The sequence below is a fragment of the Diplodia corticola genome (assembly GCF_001883845.1).
Source record: "Diplodia corticola strain CBS 112549 chromosome Unknown scaffold15, whole genome shotgun sequence".
Lineage (NCBI taxonomy): Eukaryota > Fungi > Ascomycota > Dothideomycetes > Botryosphaeriales > Botryosphaeriaceae > Diplodia > Diplodia corticola.
In genome coordinates, this window is record NW_017971494.1 from 17,435 (window position 1) to 36,605 (window position 19,171).

Genomic DNA, 19,171 nt, shown 5'->3' on the forward strand with positions numbered 1-19,171 from the left:
ATGCTTCTTTTTTTTTTTCTCTTTCCGTCATCCAATTTCTGAACAGCGTCGGGCCAAAGGGCTGTCTCTGTATGGCGCTGAAAATGCCGGACTCGTGGGAACCACCACTGCCGCAGTAGTGCAGGTGCACCGCGACTAAAGAAACAAGGAAATTTGAACAAGGTTAAAAGACTGACAGATGCACACAAAAAGGCCGCCATCATCATACCCAAAGATGCCGAGACCTAAGACCGCGCCTTCGCGGCTCATCCACCTCGCAGAACGCGCCAAAAACCATTTGCCCAAAGCAGATGCTGTGGGCTAAGCCATCCCCCCTGGAAGCGCCATGCTATGAATGAAACAAAAGGATAAAAGTCGCAATCCACCCCTGTTTTTCTCTCCTCCGAACTCCAAAACAATTGCATGCGACCAAAGAAAAGTCTCAAAAGGGCCAAGTATAAACAGCGGAGCAGCCCTACTTCTCCGCATAGATCACCAACCATTCTTCCATTACAAAAGGACTGCCTGTGGCAGGGAAATCTGCATGCATCAACAAGCATAGGGGCTCGCACGAGCAGACGAACACAGAATCAACAGAAGCAACACCTCAGTCATGTACGTTATGACAGAGGCGAAGGTCCTGGAGTTTCGTCCTTTGCCTTTGGCTTCGCCGCTGGCTTCGGGTTCGGGGCGGCACCTTTCTTCGTCTTCTTCGAATCCAATGGAGGGCTGTCTCCAGGCTCTGTTTCTTCCGGGATAGGAGCGCAGTAAGTCTTCAGGACATGCTTCAGCGCAGGGCGTCGGATCGGCTTTGACAGGAAATAGTCCATTCCTGACTCGTAGCACTCCTGAATAGCGTGTCAGCAGACTCGACGTAGCAAGGGAAAATCATCGACCGACCTTGACATTGCTCTCCTCCGCGTAAGCCGTGAGGGCGACGATAGGCGCTGAATAACCGGCTTGGCGGATGAGACGAGTGGATTGGATACCATCGAGGTTTGGCATTTGCACGTCCATGAAAATCAAATCGTAAGGGTTTTGGTTCTCCATGCTCTCTTTGACTTTGTCCAAAGCCTCTTGGCCATCCTTCGCGATCTGTACGTCGTACACATCTTCGAGTTTGAGCATCCGCAGGACAACTTCTTGATTGGTCTGTGGTTCGTCAGCGTCACCAGCACTATCTAAAGATTAGGATGAACTTGATGACACTCACCTTGTTGTCTTCGGCGACCAGGACTTTGAGTCTATCACTCTTGTTTGAAGCCTGGGCTGCGATGCGATCCATTGCAGCTCCCTGTGAACCAGGGGAATCCAGAGGCGTGGGGGAAGCAAAGAAAGGTTGCCTAAGTCCTACCAACCGTGGCTGGGAGTCTGACTCGAACGAAACAGGCGCCACGTTGGTGGTGGTATTCTCTTCTGCCGTACGGGAAGTTGGCGACTCGATCGACAGACTGCTCTTTCTGCTGACATTCGGAACCTCCGAAACCCTTGACGAAGCCGTGCTATCTGCTCGCGTCTTCAGATGTCTCAAAGGAGCTTCCACGGTGAACGTGCTGCCCTGACCAACAGTGCTCTTGAGAGTAATAGTACCTCTCATCAGGGTCGCGAGTTGCTGGCAAATGGAAAGTCCGAGACCAGTACCACCAAACTTCTTGCTGAGCCCAAGGTCACCTTGTACAAAAGGTTCGAAGATACGTTGTTGCAGATATTCCGGAACGCCCGGACCGGTATCCTCAACCTCAAACTCGAAAGTAAGAAATCTTCCGGGCGGCGGTGTTTGTGCCCTTTCGGCTTCTAGGATGTGAGCATATGCCTTGTCATGGAGGACATTGATTTGGTTCGCGGTATCCGTACGCCTCGATGTAACCTGGGAAGACATCGAATTCGATTCCAGCCTCCCACGATTCCTGGAATTCCGTCCAGAGTTCTGCCGTGATGAGTTGAGAGATCCTTTCCGACTCCCAAATCCTGGCGTTACATTCGCGTCTCCAACACATCGGATCGTGCAAGAGACGGAACCACCTCTGGGGGTAAACTTGAGAGCGTTAGAGACCAAGTTGATGAGTACCTGGAGAATACGATGTTGATCGCCCCACAGGATCATGTCCTTTATGCGCCCAAGACCAAACGGAGCAAGCCCCTGTTCGCCGCGCTGAGCAGACTCGTCGGCATTAACGTCGGCTGGACCTTCGAACCGTACGGACAAGGTGATGCCGTTCTCCTTTGCTTGTTTGTCGAAAATTGCTAGAACCTGGGTGCTGACATCTCGCAAACGAAACTCCTTTTCGTCAAGTGAGAGTTGCTGATGGCCCATCTGGTTCTTGCTGAAAGTCAGAAGATCTGTCAAGAGATTGAGTAGCAGGTCTCCGCTCTTGTATATGATGCTCATCGAACGCTTTAGCTTGATGGGATCTTCCTCCGACATGCACACAGCGCACATTCCCAGGATGCCGTTGAGAGGGGTCTTCAGCTCATGCGAAATGTTGGCGATGAATAGCGTCTTGCTCTCGTTGGCAGCTTCGGCAGCCTTCATTGCCTCCTCAAGCTCAGCTGTACGCTGCTTCACTCTTTCTTCCAGCTTCTCATACTGCATCATGAGTTCGTCTGTCATCTCATTGAAGGTGGTGGTGAGATCCGTAAGCTCATCATGAATCAAATGCTTATGATCCCTGACCTTCTCAGGGATCCGGAACTGTCGCCTTCTTTCCACCTCGCGCTGCTCCACGCGAGTTCGACGCCCTCTGTGTCTCCAAGAGTTGATTTTCGACATGAATCCTTCCTTGCGAGCAAGAATATCAGGATCATCAACATCCATATGACCTGAGGAAACGCTTGAATCATCTGGCAGGTACCCGGTCGGCGAGACGGATCGTTGCGTGGCAGACCTGAGCTGGCGAATCGGTCGGACAGAATAGTGCGCTAGGGGAAGCGTCAAAAGTAATATGGCGCCCGCCGTGCCGAAGACACAAGCGATCAGTATGTTTCGCAGATGGTTGATAGGCTGCCAGACTTCGTCATGCGCTTGCTCCACGAGGACAATCCAATCACACAAGGTAGTGGACGGTATGGCAAACCCAACTGCCACGTGCTTTCGTTCCTCGTTCACGGTGGATATCATGGACCCCGCATTGTTTGGCGAATTCTGATCGGTAGTCAACCCTTTCTTAACGGCGGGAAATTGATTGTAGTCGAAAGCATGTTGTGCGGTTCCCCAGGCGCGGGATGCATGGCGTTGGTCTATGTTTCCCGGTGGCAACACGAAATGAACCGATACGTCGCTGGCGGGGCTGCCGCTGTTGTTCGAGTAAAGCACATCAGATGAAAACCTGTTGTTGATGGTGTCGGGTCCAACGATGAGAGTCAGACCGCTACTGTCAAGCCCTTCGCCGGCATTCACAGTCTGGTAGACCAATTTGGCATCCACAAGAACGGTCATCCAACCAAGGATATCAAGTGCGGAGGTGTTGTTGATGATAGGGACTGTGAGGGACATCAAGGAGAATGTCTCGTTCAGTTCCCAAGGACCAAGTAAGATACTGCCGGTCTCGTTCAAGGTCTGGCCTGCGTACTGAGCCAAGGTTTCGTTGAAAGTGTCGTTTACCCGTTGGGAAGTGAAGGTCAAGTTGGGGTATAATCGAGGCGGATAACCCAGGCCCGGATCACCGAGGTAGACGGTCGAACCATTATCGTAGGTCATGGGGAGAGCGAGCGTGCCGGAGACGACCGAAGCGGTAGCTGCAAGCTTGGCATTGTCTGCGGCCAGTCCAGTATATGTCTTGGGCCAAATCTGGGCTTGTAGTAGCAATGTCATCTGCTGCCCCCCATCGAAGACGGCAGCTAGGTCAGTCTGCGAAGTGGTCCAGTTTGTATTCGCCCGATAAGTCTCATTGCCATCGTTATAACGCTGGAGCTGCCGCTGGATGACGATTCTGCTGGAGGCGGAGCGCACGGTTGACTGCATCAGTAAGAGGTTTGACGCCAGCTGCGATGCCTTCAATGATGCCGTCAGTGTCAGCCGTGAGGCTCGGATGTCCAGAACGAAGTTGTAATTGGTAATCTAGACAGCGCGTCAGCAAATGTAGAACGATGAGGTGCAGTCGGTGATTTGCGGGTAGCGGGCTGGGCATTCGACGCGAAGCCAGAGCGGCCGCGCAAGCTCGCAGGAGCCATTGCAGCATGCTCGACCGAGTGCGCAGAGAATCGAAAAGCGCATCCGATTCGGCTACTCTCAATGACCGCGGCAAAGAACGGGAGAGGGTGACAGACCCATGTTGCAGCGGCAACGACGGCGAGAGCGATTAGGGAAACCAGCAACACCAGACATCCAAGTTGCTCCCGGATGGGAATGCGCATCTTGACCATGTAGACCCTGAAGATCCCTGGCGACGGCCAGAGAGGCGATTGCGGGAGCCGCGGGTGGGAGCGGCTGCTTTTGACGGACCCGGGCCAGGGAGAAGGCTAAGTTCGGCGGAGTCGAGTGCGTATCACGGCCATGCCTTGTTGGGAAAGCAGCAGCGAGACTCGCAGGCGTGAGGGTTCAGGGCAGCGTCCGGGGGAATGGTGCTTTGGCGCAGACAACAAAGAGCCCAGCTGGCTCAGCTGCGGAGAAGATTAAGCCGGCAGGTGGAACGCGATGCGCGCGGAAGCGAGAACGAGAGCGGCGGCGGAGCGAGGGAGCGAGGGGGAGGCGTGGGCGGACGGGGCCCGGTGGGTCGGTGGGAAGCGTGAGACAGCGGAGGAGGACGGAATCATGGGCGAAGGGCGCGAGAGGGCAGATGTGGTTGAACTGCACTGGAGCGCCACGGCTCTTGCCTTCGCTTTCGCCTTTGCAGCATACGACGCAGCAACAACGGCGCGTCTAGGTAGGCTAATACAGCGGCCGCTAGGATTGCTCCGCCTCCAGACCAGCCGGCTCCGTACATCGATAATCTACGAGCAGCGCACGTTGCCGCGCGAGCCACCTGCAATCTCCACAACAGCCCCCGCTGCGCTGCTCCGGAAAGGCCGTTAAGCGGACACTACGTGACTACCTATCCACCAGACGGCCGCCGCAGCGCAGCGTTTTCTGCACGTTGAGCCTCGCTTTCCATCGACGATCACCTCGGGAGCACAGCGATCGCCACTAGAGTGAACGGGGAACCACGTCCGCCGTGCTCGGGCCCCAGCCGCAGCGGCCAGAAAAGGCCAAAAAGGGCCAGACCAAGCCGTCGCATGCGGCTGCCACTGTGCCACTCGACCACCAAGGCCTTCCAATTCGCCGCTTACGTACGGCCGCCCCCGAGGTCCACCACATCTCCGAGCGACGTGCAGCTTGGGTGCTTTGGGGTAGCCTGCCCCGCCACGCTCTGCTCCGTGGCGCGCCCTGGCGGATGTGGCCTGACTCTCTCGGCGTAGGTTGCGGCTTTGCGGCGCTGAGGCGCTGCGGCGCTGCGGCACCGACGACGCCCGCATAGGTGCTGCGTAGGTGTCGACGGGTATGCACTGCTGCACCTCATGCTCGCGCTGACTCGTGTGTCTGAAAGGGGCAGGGGGCCTGCATCCGGCGAGGAATGTATGTATGTACATTCTGTCGATACAGGATCCATCCATCATTGTTTGCTTTGCTCGGCGGCCGCGACGGGCGACGGGCGACGGGCGTGCCCGGGCGCCTTGGGCCGTGGGCCGTGGGTTTTGGGCCTCGGGGCACAGAGCCAGACGGGAGCTCACATCAGCAGCAGCCGACAGCTGCCGGAGCCGGACGTCGGCCGCTGTGAAGACAGATGGCAGGGTGGCAGGGTGGCCGGGTGGCAGCGGTCATGGCAGCACATCAGCGGCGGCCTTCCATCGCTCGCATCGGGCCTTTGCCACGCGCTCCAGGGCGCCCGCCTCGCGGGTCGCAGCCAAGCTCTCCCTATACATAGATAGACAAAACAAGGCTGCGTGCGGTTCGCACTGCGGCTACCCCGGATTTCGCTTCGAGAAGGTTTCGACGCGTCTGCTCGTGTGAGGATCGCCTCCCGCTCACGCTGCCGGCCGCAGAGTCGGCGATGCGGGATTAAAGACGCGTTTGTGGCCAGCCGGGCAAGCGCGCGCTGCATCTCGTGCAGTAGTGCGTCCTCACCGCTGGCCTTGGCAGCGGAATCGATTGGCCCAGCGGCGCGAAAAGCGCACCTCCTGCGGCGTTTCAAAACGGGCCTTGCCCGGAACAGAAATCCCCGCACCACCAGGCCCACTGAACGCGCTGGACACGCTGCGTTTACTTAACCCCACGAGCGCGACATGGTCGTGATTCTTTCAATCATCCCACCGTTGTCAGTTAGAGCCGGGCGGATCTGCTGCTCTGCACAGACCGTTGACTCACACACACATCCCCACTTAGGCCACGACCGCTTTCGGACTGAGGGGGCGCCCGCAGCCAGTAAATAGCATGGCGGCGGCGCGCGTGTGCCTGATGTACCTTAGGTTTCCTTCTCTTTGCCATCTCCTCGCAACGCTTTGCCAACATCCCAATGTCCACCGCTCTTTCCTAGCCACCATCTATGACAACTCTCTCGAATGATTTGCGAATCTCGACCGTCCTTGAAACATCAAGTTTCGTCCGGGAGTCATCGCACTCAGGGCAGCCAGAGCAGCAATGCCACGGCCAGGTCGACGGCCAGCTCGGCCTCCACCCAGAAGCTGCTCTTCGGCGAGATCCCGACACCGCTCGAAGCGCCTGGTAGTCGGTGTAAGTGCCTCCGCCGTCTGCCATAAATCCTCCCTTCCGTGGTCTTGAGTGCTCTGCTCGTTGTTCCCCTCATCCGTGTCCCGCCGGCCGCTTCTTCGTCCGACTGCGACTGATGCCCTTTCCTCAGCGCTCCGATCCAACAGCTCGGTATGCAACCTGGTCATGTCGACCAGCTCGGCCTTCCTCAGGTTCTGGCTGTCGGAGCCCTGCCGCGACGCCTTCCTGGCCCGCGTCGACAAGGCCGACCTCGCCAACTGCCGTCTTGTCTGCCACGACATGAGCACCCGCGTCGCCCCTTTTCTGTTTGAAGACATCACCGTCACCTTCCGCCCGAGTACCTTTGCCCGGCCCGCCCGCATGGAAGCCCTGGAGAGCATCGGTCCTCGCGTCAAGTCCCTTACCTTCCGCATGCCGCATTCCGCGGACACGTTCCTGCCGCCGCTCATTGATCCCGTGACCGGCGAGCAAAAGAGCCTGGTCTACGAGCCGCAGATCCACAAGCCGCCAACCCTCATCGGAAAGATGAAGACGCCCAAGTACGGCTCCTGGGAAATGACGGACCTTCTCATCAAGCAGTACCCTCCTGTCTTCCACGCCGCCACCAACGTCCCCGCCTTCATCCGCGCCCTCCAGGCGCTTCCCGGCCTGGTCCACCTGAAGCTTGACTGTCCCGACCAGGAGCTTTCGCAGCGCCACCGACGCAGTGCGGTCGATTATGCGCTCATCTCCCTCCGGATCGCCGTTGAACGTGCCCAACTTCCGGAGCTGGACACTCTGACCATCAAGGCCATACACCCTGCCGGCCTCCTGTACCTCCAGCCAACCATGGGCCCTGGTTCCACGCCGGCGTCGAACAGAAGATGGCGCCAGATCAAGAAACTCGCCATCCACCTGGACAGCCAGCCCTATCTGGAGGGCTCATCGTCGGAACACCTCCGACTCCTTCATTCTTATCTACGCACCTTCTCCCTCTCCATCAACAAGCTGCTCTTCCGCTGGAGGGGCGAGAAAGGACCGTCGCCGCTCTCGCTGGATCTGGAGCCCGGACTGTCGCCCCCCAGCACCCCGGAGTCGGGCGCGAGCCGACCCACGGGCATCCGCGCGCTCAAGTTCGCCAGCCTGCTCTTCTTGGAACTCGAGAACGCAGTCATGGACTCGTCCCAGATCAGCACATTCATCATCCGCCACCGCCGTTCCATCACCGAGTTCAACTTCGAGGACGTCGCGCTCCGCACGGGCACGTGGGACGACGCGCTGGCGCCGCTCACGCGCATTGCGGGCAGCGAAGAGTGGAAGAACCGGGCGGAAGAAGTCATGGACGTGCCCATCGTCCTCAGCCCGGTCGACGAGATCAAGCCGGACCTGCTCATCACCGACGAGCTAGACGACCTCAAGGGCACGCCCGAGTCGCGATCGGTCAGCAAATGGTGGTCGCGCACCCGCAACAGCAAAGTAACGGCCAAAGCCAAGGAACAGCTTGTCGAAGCGGAAGAGCACATGCGCAAGTTCCTGTTCCCTTGGCGCTAATGTAAATATGCATCAACGGTGTCTCTGGAGTACTGTACCATGGGGGTTGTACGAGTTGACGGCAGCGAAGTTTCTGCCCGGGTCAACCGCGGAGTTGTATGAGGCGCACGGGGGGAAAACACCCTCTCGTCAACGAGAGACGATTCACGACACTTTCCTAATGTTTTTTTTTTTTTGTTGCATTTACGACTCGATGGGAGGGACCGCCCACCATCACTATCATCCATGAGCACAGATCAGATGGATGCCGACCAAGATCAACGATCCGACTACACTCTCTACATCATTTCCTTTTTTTTTTATAGTATAAGATATCCCCGTACGCCCGCTATGTAGCACGACGTATATAGAAAGGGCCTACATGACGGCCGCCGAATTTCATTGACTTTGGAGCGAATCACGGCTCGGATGCTGAAGAAGCGACAAGTGACCTCCCATGGCACGTGCCGGGGGCTGAGCCTCGGCGCTTTCACATGCCAACCCCGGACTTGCGCCCGCCGCGTGCATCATGCATCATCGACACCGACACCCGAATACTGACGGCTGACTGCCACCTGCTGCGCCTATAAACCCCTGGGGAACTGTCTCTGTGTTCTGCACTTCGATTCTCCCGAACCTCAGCACCACCGGTCCAGGCAGTGCGTCATTGTTATCATCGGCAGCCACCGCAGAACCCCACTAGCCCGCCCACCATGAGTCTCAAGAGCGGTAAGTGCACGCGTGCATGACCAACCCTTCCATGGCCTTCTTCCGTCGTCTCGCGCCGCATGCCTGCATCACCGCATCCACTTTGGCCTGGTCGCGGCCCCAGGCTACGGCGGCGGCCGGGATGACGACGCAACAGAGGGCACAAGGCACAAAGCCCCCAGCCGCGAATACCGCGCTCACACGATCGGCACGCGAACTGCAGACAAGATCCCCTCGTCGGCCGCGTTCGACGCCATCGCCGCCTCGCTCGCCGACGATGCCGACCGCAAGGACGCGGTGAAGAAGGGCGGCGCCGTCTTCGCCTTCACCATCAAGAACCAGGCGGGCGAGACGGACAGCTGGTACATCGACCTCAAGAAGACGGGTACCGTCGGCAAGGGCGCCGCGCCCGAGGGTGGCAAGGCTGATGGTGAGTTTGACACTGTTGATCTCTGCAAGGACTCGGATGATAGGCTGCGAGTCGATGGGATGGCTGGGGAGCGTCCGCGTGGTGTGTTGTGTTGCCAGCACAACGCATCCATCGCGGTTGCTTCCAGTCTCTCGACGATCGCGCGCGCTATGATGGCGCTGGCTTCGGCTTCGGCACCGGCGCCAGCGCCAGCGCCAGCACCAGCACGGCAGTTGGCAGTTGGACGGCGCCTGAACCGCGGCATAATCCCAACTCCTCGATGCGCCCTATCCGCACACGGCGTAGAGAAGTGGAGATGGTGTTTGGCGCTTACTATCTACACGGGTGGACCCGATGGCTGACTCGCCGGTTTTTTTCTGCACAGTCACAATGCTGCTCTCCGACAGCGACTTCGCATCGCTAGTCGCCGGAAAGGCCAACGCCCAGAAGCTGTTCATGTCCGGCAAGTTGAAGATCAAGGGCGACGTCATGAAGGCCACCAAGATCGAGCCTGTGTTGAAGAAGGTCCAGGCCAAGGCCAAGCTGTGAGCCAGGGTAAACGAATGTGGGAATCAAGCCGCGCACAGACGGGAAATCAATCAAGTAAACAAGCACTCAAGACCACCAGCCAGCTGGAGTCGATCCCCAATGGCGATCAATTCAACTACGAAATGTCAACCTTAGTCGTTCTCATCTTCTCCGACGTGCTATCTACGCTTCTTTCGTGCTCAGCTTTCAGTCTGGATGCAATGATCCTGGACAGTCCAACGACTCACGACGTACATACATCCATACCATGAGCATGTCCGAAATGCGGCTAGGTGTATTCGATGCGCGGTAAATCCAGGGCATCCATCCGTCTCCGCTGCGGTCATGTCTTCTGCTTCCATTGCCTGGAAGTTGCACTCCTAAATCAGATGATCACCGGACCCTCCAAGGGTTGCTGCCACTGTCTTACTTGCACCTAAACGGTCTTCAAGTATCTTGATGATCCCAGTCAGGCCTGCTGGCTGTACGCAGAGTACAAGGTCAACAAGCACTCGATGACGGCATTCGTCCTCATCAACACCAACAGTAGGCATGAGCCGGAGCCCCAGCCCCAACCTCAGCAACTGTTCCCGGGCGATGGACATCCACCCCAGTCTGAAGATAACATCTTCGCCACGATGCGCGACCTGCTCGAGGCTGATTTGTTCGGCCAGCCTGCCACAGCTCAGCCGTAGTTTCCACTGGTGTATGGTATCAATCAGAGGAGACAGCGAGTTTCAGTCCTGTAAACCTTCTACGAATCAAATTGTAAGCTCTTCTTTTTCTTTCGTGCTTCGGAGCGGACTAGATAAAACCCCGGGATTTTGTCCACGCACTTCGGTTACCCCTGCTTCACATCTTGGAGCATATGGAGAAGCCCGGAGTCATTTCAGTGGACAGACTTGTTTCCGAGATTTCCCCCTTTAAATGTCAGCACACGGATGTGGCGATGCCGATATGTAGATGTGCTGAAACTCTCGTGACAGCATGCTCTGTGAGTAGCTCGAAACATTCGGGTAAGAGAACGGAAGCAAATGTAGTAAAGAACAGCTCTAGCCTCAACTATGCTCTATTCGGCATACTTAGTAAATCCGCCACTCGATTGATTTTCAAAATTCTGTATTCCCTTTCGTCATTCTTGTTCTTAGACGCAGATGCGGACTTAAATAGTATGGATGCATTCAAGCATTAAAATAGACTAGCTTTGTAAATAATACAATATTATTGTGAGCCGGATGTAGAATAGCTTGGCGATTGCAAATCGCTGTGGTACGGTCGAGATTCTGGAGGTTCAACCACAACCATGCTACATTATCACGGCCTGCGGAGTCGGCTCCGACACAACCTCGTCGAATATAGTTTAGCAAGAGATCCAGCGACATTTAGCTTTGTTTTGGTTAGTTTCGTTTGAGCACCGCCCTTGTTCGCACTGGTTTCACAAAAATCCGCTCGTGCAGTGTTCGCCACAAGAACTGGCATGTCGCCGCTCCGTTCTGATTGGCCGAAGTAGTCAGACCGACAGCCGAGTAAATCAACATCATTGAGAGAATCACCCCTCCGTATTCCTGATGAAATCGCTTGCTGTTAGCCTAACCATGGCCTCTTTTGAATCTTCAAATACACGCCAACACACGGTAGCATCGGCAACAGACCGCCGAAATGCCACAGAGACCGAACTTCCTCAAAGCATTTCGAACGCGGAGAAGGGACATGCCGTGACAGCAGGTCGGACTCGCCCGTCTGGTAAACATTCTACGAATGCAAAGAAATGGAAAGAAAGAACCTATCTCTGATATTGAGAACAGTGGAAGATCACCCTGGGGCCATAGATAAACCAAGGGATGTATCTCCAGAGTCTTCGAACAATGAGCCAGCCGACATGGCACCGCTCCGAGGGCTTTCCTTCCTCGATCGCTTCCTCGTGGTCTGGATATTTCTCGCCATGGCCATAGGCATCATACTGGGCAACCTTATACCTTCCGCTGGTCCCTCGCTCCAGCGCGGAACGTACGTGTTCCCTTCTCCTACGGGAGAGAAGTTGATGGAATCAAGACAAAAAATTGGACAAGCAAAAAAGCCCCCCTACTGACATCCCAAAGTTTCGTTGGCGTATCCGTGCCCATCGCAGTCGGCCTGCTCGTCATGCTCTTCCCGATCCTCTGCAAGGTTCGGTACGAGACGCTGCACAAGCTGCTCTCCCGACGCAGTCTCTGGCGGCAGCTCCTCGTCTCCTTCGTGCTCAACTGGATCCTGGCGCCGCTGCTGATGACGGGTTTGGCATGGGCGTTCCTGCCGGACCGGCAGGACCTGCGCGAGGGCCTGATATTCGTGGGCGTGGCGCGCTGCATCGCCATGGTGCTCGTGTGGACGGACCTGGCGCACGGCGACGGCGACTACTGCGCCGTGCTGGTCGCGGTCAACAGCCTGCTGCAGATCGTGCTGTTCGCGCCGCTGGCCATCTTCTACACGCGCGTGGTGAGTGGCGGCGGTGAGGGGCATTCGACGGCCGCCGCGACGGTGCGGTACGAAGTCGTGGCGAAGAGTGTGGCCGTCTTTATGGGTTCGTTCTCCCCTTTCACTCACTCTTTTATAACCCATCTTCTTCCCCTACCCGTCTTGGGGACCAGCAGCCCAGCTGACCCGAACCTCTACCCTCCCAATCTCAGGCATCCCCCTCGCCGCCGCCGTTCTTACGCGACTTGTCCTCCTCCGCGTGCTCGGCCCATCGCGCTACCTGACTTACTTCATCCGGCCGCTCTCGCCGCTCTCGCTGGTCGGGCTGCTCTACACCATCGTCGTGCTGTTCGCGTCGCAGGGGGCGCACGTCGCGCACCAGATCACATCGGTGCTGCGCGTGGCCGCGCCGCTGGTCGTCTACTTCATGCTCGTCTTCGGCGGCACCGTGCTGCTGTGCCGCCGCGTGCTGCCGCGCTGGCTGGGCTGCGACGACGGCTACGCCGTCGCCTGCGCCCAGAGCTTCACCGCCGCCAGCAACAACTTCGAGCTGGCCATCGCCGTGTGCGTCGCCACCTTCGGCAGCGGCAGTGGGCAGAGTCTTGCCGGTCAGTAGTCCCCGAGAAAACACTACTTTTCCCCCACCCCTTTGGGTTCTACCGTCTTTTGCTAGTTTCGGTTTCGTTCCGGCCTTTTGTCAAGTTTTACTAATGGAGCGGCCTGCTGGATAGCGACTGTCGGCCCGCTCATCGAAGTTCCGGTCCTCATTGGGCTGGTGTATGTCCTGAGGTTTGTGAAGAAGAGGTGGGATTGGGAGGGCTGAAGTCGAATGCCGAAAGTATGAAGATTGGACCCCGAAATTCCTGCCCCGTCAGCGATATACCGAACTTGTCCTTGGCCAAAGGCTGCGTAATGGTGACATCCACAAGTTGTTTCGATATTCTCTACATAGGGTTACCCCCGCTTCCACCAGATCTACGAGTAGAGATTGCGGGTATCTACTCCCCTCTAAGAGAGAGGCCCATTCGGCACGCGTTCAACGCTACACAATACTCACTAAAAATGTTCACTTGTACCATGTGCTTCTCATCGTATCTACCACGGCTGGACCTCGCCCGGCTTTGGCTTCTTTGTCCTCACCACCTTGTCGCAGTTGAGCAAGCAAAGTGGGTCATACGCCTGCTTGAGCTTTCTCATGGCATCGACCGTCGACTCGCCCAATTCGTGGTTCAGGTAGTCACGCTTGACGAGGCCAACTCCGTGCTCACCTGTAGCAGTGCCTTCCATTTCGATGGCACGCTTCACCATGCGATGGACGACGCCATCAGCCGCGGCGTGCTCCTTGTCATTGTAAAGCAGGATGGCTGTCGTAGAGGAGTAAACATCAGCAAGCGTCCCCAACAGCAGATTGGGTAAGTATGCAGGGAGAAAAGAGAACTTACCGTGGAAGTTTCCATCACCAACATGGCCCACAATGGCGCCGATGAGGCCGCTCTTGTCGATATCGGCCTTGGTCTCCTCGATTATCTGAGACAACTTGCTGATTGGGACCGCGACGTCTGTGGTCCAGACTTTGTCGCCCTCGTCCCGCTTCTTAGCCATCACGCTCCAAAGCGCTTCCTTACGGGCGCTCCACAGCTGGTCCGCCTCATCCTTGCTGCGAGCGAACTCGAAACTCTTGCTTCCCGTGCTCTTGGCCAAGCTCTGGACGATGCTGATGTGCTCCTTGACGCTTGTAGGCGTGCCGGCGAACTTGAAAAACAGCGTCGGTGCCTCCTTCCACCGTTTCGACGTCGAGCCCGCGTCGTTGATGCACCGCATCTGAACGTCGTCTAGAATCTCGATGGCGGCGATGGGCACGCCCGCACCAACGACGCGGAAGACGCAGTCGGCGGCATCGCGGATGCTGGCGAAGCTGCAGACGGCCACCGAAGTGTTGGCCGGCTTGGTCGTCAGCTTGAGCGTCGCCTCGGTGACGAGGCCAAGCGTGCCCTCGCTGCCGATGAACATGCGCGTGAGGTCGTAGCCGGCGCTGCTCTTGCGCGGGCGCTGGCGCGTCGTGATGACAGTGCCGTCGGCAAGCACGACCGTCAGCGAGAGCACCCAGTCGCGCATGGTGCCGTAGCGGTAGGCGTTCGTGCCGGAGCAGCCGGTGCCGACCATGCCGCCTATCTGCGCACCCGGGCCAGGATCGGGCGGGAAGAAGAGGTTGTGCTCGGCCAGCTCCTCGTTCAGGGCCTCCCAGCCCACGGCGGGCTGCACGACGACGTCCATGTCATCCCTGTTCAGCTTGACGATCTTGTCCATACGACTGAAGTCGATGCAGATGCCTCCCTGCGTCGCGGCGAAGTGGCCCTCCAGGCTCGTGCCGCCGGAGTAAGGCGTAACGGGTATCCTTCTCTGGTGGCAGACCTTCATGATCTGGCTGACCTCGTCGGTCGACGCCGGCTTGACGATTGCGAAGGGCACGTCGCCAGGCAGAGAGGGGTACGAAGACCACTCGGATCCGGCATGCGCCTTCAGGTCTATCTCGTTGGTGGAGATGTTCTCCTCGCCGACAATGGCCCTGAAGTCCGCCCACGCCGCCTGCAAGTTGCCCGTCGACGTGTCATGCTTCAAGTCCTCAGTCTTGTAGAGGGGGGCGGTCGAATCGGCGGGCAGCGAGGCTGGTTTCTGCGCACCGGCGTAATAGCCCGCGGCGATGGCGACGAAAATTACTGCATTGGGCGAGAAAGAATCGCATCAGCACCAATCCGCGAGATTCTAGCAGCACGCTCCGTGGCGCACGCAGTCTGTAGCGAGTACGAAGCAGTGTGGAAATGTCTTACGGGCCAACAGTCCTGCGCCCTTGGTCCCGCGGCCGGTCAGGTCTCTCTGGGCGGCAAACCTTGCCTGCTCCGCTTTTTCCCTCTGCAGGCGCGCCTGTGTGCTGTCGTACAGCTGGCCCATGAAATCTCTGCCATTGGAGCCTCCGCCCGAGGCCCATCGGTGCTGTGAGACATTGCGCAGCGCGAGAGCGGAGCTGGGTGACGAGAGGCGTGCGGAGAAGGCGGCGGCGGCGGCGGGGACGGTGGCGGCAGGTCGCGAGAGCAGGGCAGCACGGCGCACGGCGGGGCGCGCGCGGATCATGTTCGACATGGGCATTATTGCGATGAGATGCGGTGTCCAAGCTTCATGGCCGGTTGCGGGAGAACAGCATTGGCGGGCGGAGGGTGTTGTTATGAAGCGGCGGGCCGTCCCACAGCGCGCTGCTTACTTTGTCTTGCCCGTGCCGGCAGCGCGCGGAGGTTCCGCACGATTGCCGAAAGAACTCCACGATGAACACCATGGATTGCATCACATCATCCTGCCCGCGAGCACGTACACCGCCCAAAACGCTCGGTCCTTATCTCACCACTGTGGGGGCGCAAATTCTCTAATTTCGGCTTATGCACGCACTGGCGCGCCTGGACTTTGCTCCCAGTCGTCCCAAAGATCCTTCCTTCACCGGCCCTCTCACTGGTCAAGTGCGCCAGCTGCTGTCGGCGCCTGCCGTTCGTAGTAGGTCCACCCTCGCCGAGACGGTGTGTACCGGTATCTGAGTCAAGAGAGAAAGAATGCTGATTGAATTGATTCAAATGTGCCAACCCAAGTATGCGTGCTATGCATGCCCTGCCCTTTTTGCGGGGAGGATCAGAAGTGAGCGAACCCCCCAAGTCCAAAAACGCCTCGCTGTAGTGTGCAGCAGAGTCAAAAGAGAGAAAAGAAAGCAATAGCCCCAAGCGCTTCCGCCAATGTATGTCACAAGAATGCAAAGGTAAACGCCGAAGTGCAATGCCTCGGCAATGCCGCGCGAAAGATGATGAAAGAAGGAACCGTTTCCCAGACCGATCCGGGATGATGTTGATAAAGATGATGATGACCCAACGCCGCGGAACATGTATGTACTATGCTCGATGCACCCAATCCAGAAGCCTTGGCCGTGCCCTAGGAGCGCTTTGCACCCCACTGCTCTAATCGCTTTAGGAAAATTGTCGTAATGACTCCCCGAGTCTGCTCGTGTGTGGTCGTCATATGCACTTCAGCCGGAGCAGCCGCGTGCGGAACCACGCAACGAACGTTGCCCACCGGCCCTTCACTCGGGGCCGAGGTCGCTTCGACGCCGTGTTGCTCCGTTGCGGCCCCGGCGGCGCGCTGCTCTGGAGCACGTAAGACGGCAGGCTGCCATTGTGCGCCGTCGCGTTGCTCGAGGGCGCTGAAGGGTACTCCCCAGCATCGACGGTCGAGTCGGCCTTCTCGTTGATCTCCTCCATCTCCGGCCTTCCGGGGTGCCGCTCTTCCAGCTTGGCACGCTTCCGCTCCTCGCGATCCCGCCGCTTGGCCGCTTCCTTCTCCGCCTTGCGTTCCTTGGCCTCTTCCTTTGCCTGGAACTCGGCGCGCAGGGCGCGGATCGAGGCTGCGCGTGATGCGGGGTCGACGGGGGATTCGCGGCCGCGCACCAAGCCAATTGCCCTGTCAAGAGAAGTACGCGAACTGGGAGAAGTCGCCGTCTCTGACCTCATCGTGTCCCGCCTTTGCCGGACGGGGTCGTACAGGTTCGAGAGGCTGGTTTGGGATCGGCTTCCGAGGCGGCTGACCGAACCGCTTGATGCCGAGTGAAGCGGCGCAGGCGCATTGGGTGTCGAGGACATGGAACCGGACCGGCGACGGGGGTCACAGGCGTGCTGGCGGTAGAGGTACTCGTCGTCGGACATGATGTCGCCGGCTTCAGCAATGCAGTCGTCGTCGTAGATGGAAGGAGGCTGGGAGTGCTCGCTGAGATCACTGATCTGGCGCGGCGTGTTCCTGAGGAAGGTGGGTTGGGTGGGCTGGCGGCGGCCACTGGAGTTGGACAGGTCCGAGTTGCCACTGGTGGAGCGGTTGTGGACGTGGCGGTGCCTGGCACCTGACGAAGTGAAAGTCACGGAGTCGGTGACAGAGCGTGGCGGAGCACGGAACTCGTGTATGCCCAGGCCTGAAGGGCTGTCCAGGTCCGGCGCGGGCACCGACAGGTCGAGAGAGACGTCGTCGCGGGTGTGCAGCCGGCGCAGGTAGGGGCGCAGCTTGCGGGCGGAGTGCACGGCGAGGTCGAGGCTGCGGCGCCCCTCCTCTTGTAGTACGCCGGAAGTGTCGACGGGCCTGTAGGGCAGGGACGAGATATCGGGCGAGTGCGAGCGGGCGGTGGGGCTCGGCGCAGAGCAGTTGGAGTTGCTGGAACCGCCGCGCTTGTGCAGTCTTGCATGAGTCGAGGTTGCGCCGGATCTGGAAGTTGTTGTCGCATACAGGTCCATCCGAGGGGCGCTTGTGGGCGCGCTCGTCGGCGCGCTAGTGGGCGAGGGAGAGCTGGTATACGACGCATGGCGGTTCAGCGAGGCGGTGCGTACCGGGTGCAGGTGGAGGTGGTGAGGAGCCATTTTGGAGGCTGCGGTCAGCGCCGAGGGAATCGAGAGTCGTCGCAAGCCGCTATCACCGCAGCATGATGTTGTAATATGGGCGGAGCACACGGATGACGGGGGCTGCAGGGCAGCGGGCACGTCCAGCAGCGCTGGGACCGGCGGAGGTCTCGTCGGCCTCTGCGAGGCAGCGTCAGGGGGGCAAGCGGGATGCGGCGCAGTGCGGTCGGCGCGGAGAGTCCTGGCGTTGGGCGCGCGGGCAGGATCGTGAGTGGTGATAGGCGAGATGGCTGGCGTCAACACTTGGGCGCAGCACCGGGGCAAACAAGACACCGCTCTACACTCCTGTGGCGAGCAGCGCTGCTTTAAACCGCGGAGTCGGCAGAGCCCCGCGCAGTCGCGCGTCGCCTGTGGAAGGGGAGCGGCGGGAGATGGGAGAAAGGCGGTCGCAGAGCTGCTGTAGCCAGGGCGCGCCCCGAGAGCGAGTAGAACTCGGACGCCGCGCGCAATATGAATAAGTCTCGGTCAAGTACTCCGTCCATAGCGTCACCTCAACAACCACCCGCAGCGGCACAGCGGCGGCCTGTTTCAGCGCGCCGCCCGCCCGCCCAGCTGCCTGGCCACCGCCCGGCTTCCCTGCTCCATGGTCGCCCAAGCCTCTGCCACCGTCTGCGCACCTGCTCCCCGCTTTCGGGGCCGCGCTCGAATGCGCCGCGCTCCATGGCTCCCACGCTCCCACGCTCCCACGCTCCCACGCTGCCCGGGGCCAGGCCTCCGCCGCGCCCTCCCAAGCGCGCGCGCGCAGCCCCGCCTCATTTTCCGCGGCGCTGGCATGTGCGTGCGCCGCGCCGCGAGCTGAAAGCCGCATGGCGCATGCGACGCTGCGATATATTCGCCCGTTATCGCGCCTGCAGTGCGCCTTGGCACGCCAGCCCGAGATCTGCGCTTCGGCAATCTGTGGTCGACGACGGGACGGTGGGCGGGAGCAAACGTCAAGCGCCCGCCCTGCTGCGCTGCGCCCGGCTCTGGCAAACTCTATCAGCTGCCCTGCGCTGCCGAAGCCCGCTGCGCCGCCGCAAGCATGTGTCGCGCGAGTGCATTACCGCCTCTCTGCCACTCCGCACGTCCCGATGTGCCGACCCCACCGACCCCACCGACGAACAGGTTCGAGAAGAACCTTTGGCTGCAGGGCGGAGGCGTGGGCCCGCGCCGGCCCACCATGCGCATTCCGCGACGCGCGAATGACAGGCCGTCCTGCTCCGCTGCTAGACTCGCTTGGAAGCCGAGCGCGGCGCTGAAGGAGAAGGAAGACCGCTTCACCGGCGGCCATCGCAGAGTCCTGTCAGCAGCCCAGACCCGGTCCGCGCGCGTGACGGCGGCTGCGAGTGTCAGCCACGGGCTGCTCGCTCGACGCGTCGGATAGTGGTTGCAACCGCGATCCAAATGAATACTGTCAGCCATCATAAACAT

General features: G+C 59.0%; 6 protein-coding genes across 6 annotated transcripts; 3 read left to right on the forward strand and 3 right to left on the reverse strand.

The window, feature by feature from the left end:
- Positions 1-599: 599 nt before the first annotated feature.
- Positions 600-4,332, reverse strand: BKCO1_150007 (histidine kinase hhk5p; the record flags this gene model as incomplete). The annotated part of the gene is made up of 4 exons (XM_020271330.1): positions 600-827; positions 880-1,131; positions 1,193-4,036; positions 4,246-4,332. 4 exons carry the CDS (start codon positions 4,330-4,332, stop codon positions 600-602), a joined length of 3,411 nt encoding a protein of 1,136 aa, XP_020132010.1.
- A 2,515-nt stretch (positions 4,333-6,847) lies between these two features.
- On the forward strand, positions 6,848-8,212 carry BKCO1_150008 (uncharacterized protein; the record flags this gene model as incomplete). The annotated part of the gene is made up of 1 exon (XM_020271341.1): positions 6,848-8,212. The coding sequence occupies one exon, from the start codon at positions 6,848-6,850 to the stop codon at positions 8,210-8,212; it is 1,365 nt and encodes a 454-aa protein (XP_020132106.1).
- A 692-nt stretch (positions 8,213-8,904) lies between these two features.
- Positions 8,905-10,531, forward strand: BKCO1_150009 (lipid transfer; the record flags this gene model as incomplete). Its single annotated transcript, XM_020271352.1, has 5 exons — positions 8,905-8,920; positions 9,024-9,629; positions 9,694-9,853; positions 9,913-10,087; positions 10,289-10,531. 5 exons carry the CDS (start codon positions 8,905-8,907, stop codon positions 10,529-10,531), a joined length of 1,200 nt encoding a protein of 399 aa, XP_020132107.1.
- Positions 10,532-11,604: 1,073 nt separating this feature from the next.
- BKCO1_1500010 (arsenical-resistance protein) lies at positions 11,605-13,113 on the forward strand (the record flags this gene model as incomplete). The annotated part of the gene is made up of 4 exons (XM_020271195.1): positions 11,605-11,843; positions 11,936-12,396; positions 12,503-12,898; positions 13,022-13,113. 4 exons carry the CDS (start codon positions 11,605-11,607, stop codon positions 13,111-13,113), a joined length of 1,188 nt encoding a protein of 395 aa, XP_020132070.1.
- Positions 13,114-13,385: 272 nt separating this feature from the next.
- Positions 13,386-15,434, reverse strand: BKCO1_1500011 (d-lactate dehydrogenase; the record flags this gene model as incomplete). The annotated part of the gene is made up of 3 exons (XM_020271206.1): positions 13,386-13,654; positions 13,733-15,007; positions 15,119-15,434. The coding sequence occupies 3 exons, from the start codon at positions 15,432-15,434 to the stop codon at positions 13,386-13,388; spliced, it is 1,860 nt and encodes a 619-aa protein (XP_020132071.1).
- A 905-nt stretch (positions 15,435-16,339) lies between these two features.
- Positions 16,340-17,722, reverse strand: BKCO1_1500012 (uncharacterized protein; the record flags this gene model as incomplete). The annotated part of the gene is made up of 1 exon (XM_020271217.1): positions 16,340-17,722. The coding sequence occupies one exon, from the start codon at positions 17,720-17,722 to the stop codon at positions 16,340-16,342; it is 1,383 nt and encodes a 460-aa protein (XP_020132068.1).
- Positions 17,723-19,171: the final 1,449 nt, after the last annotated feature.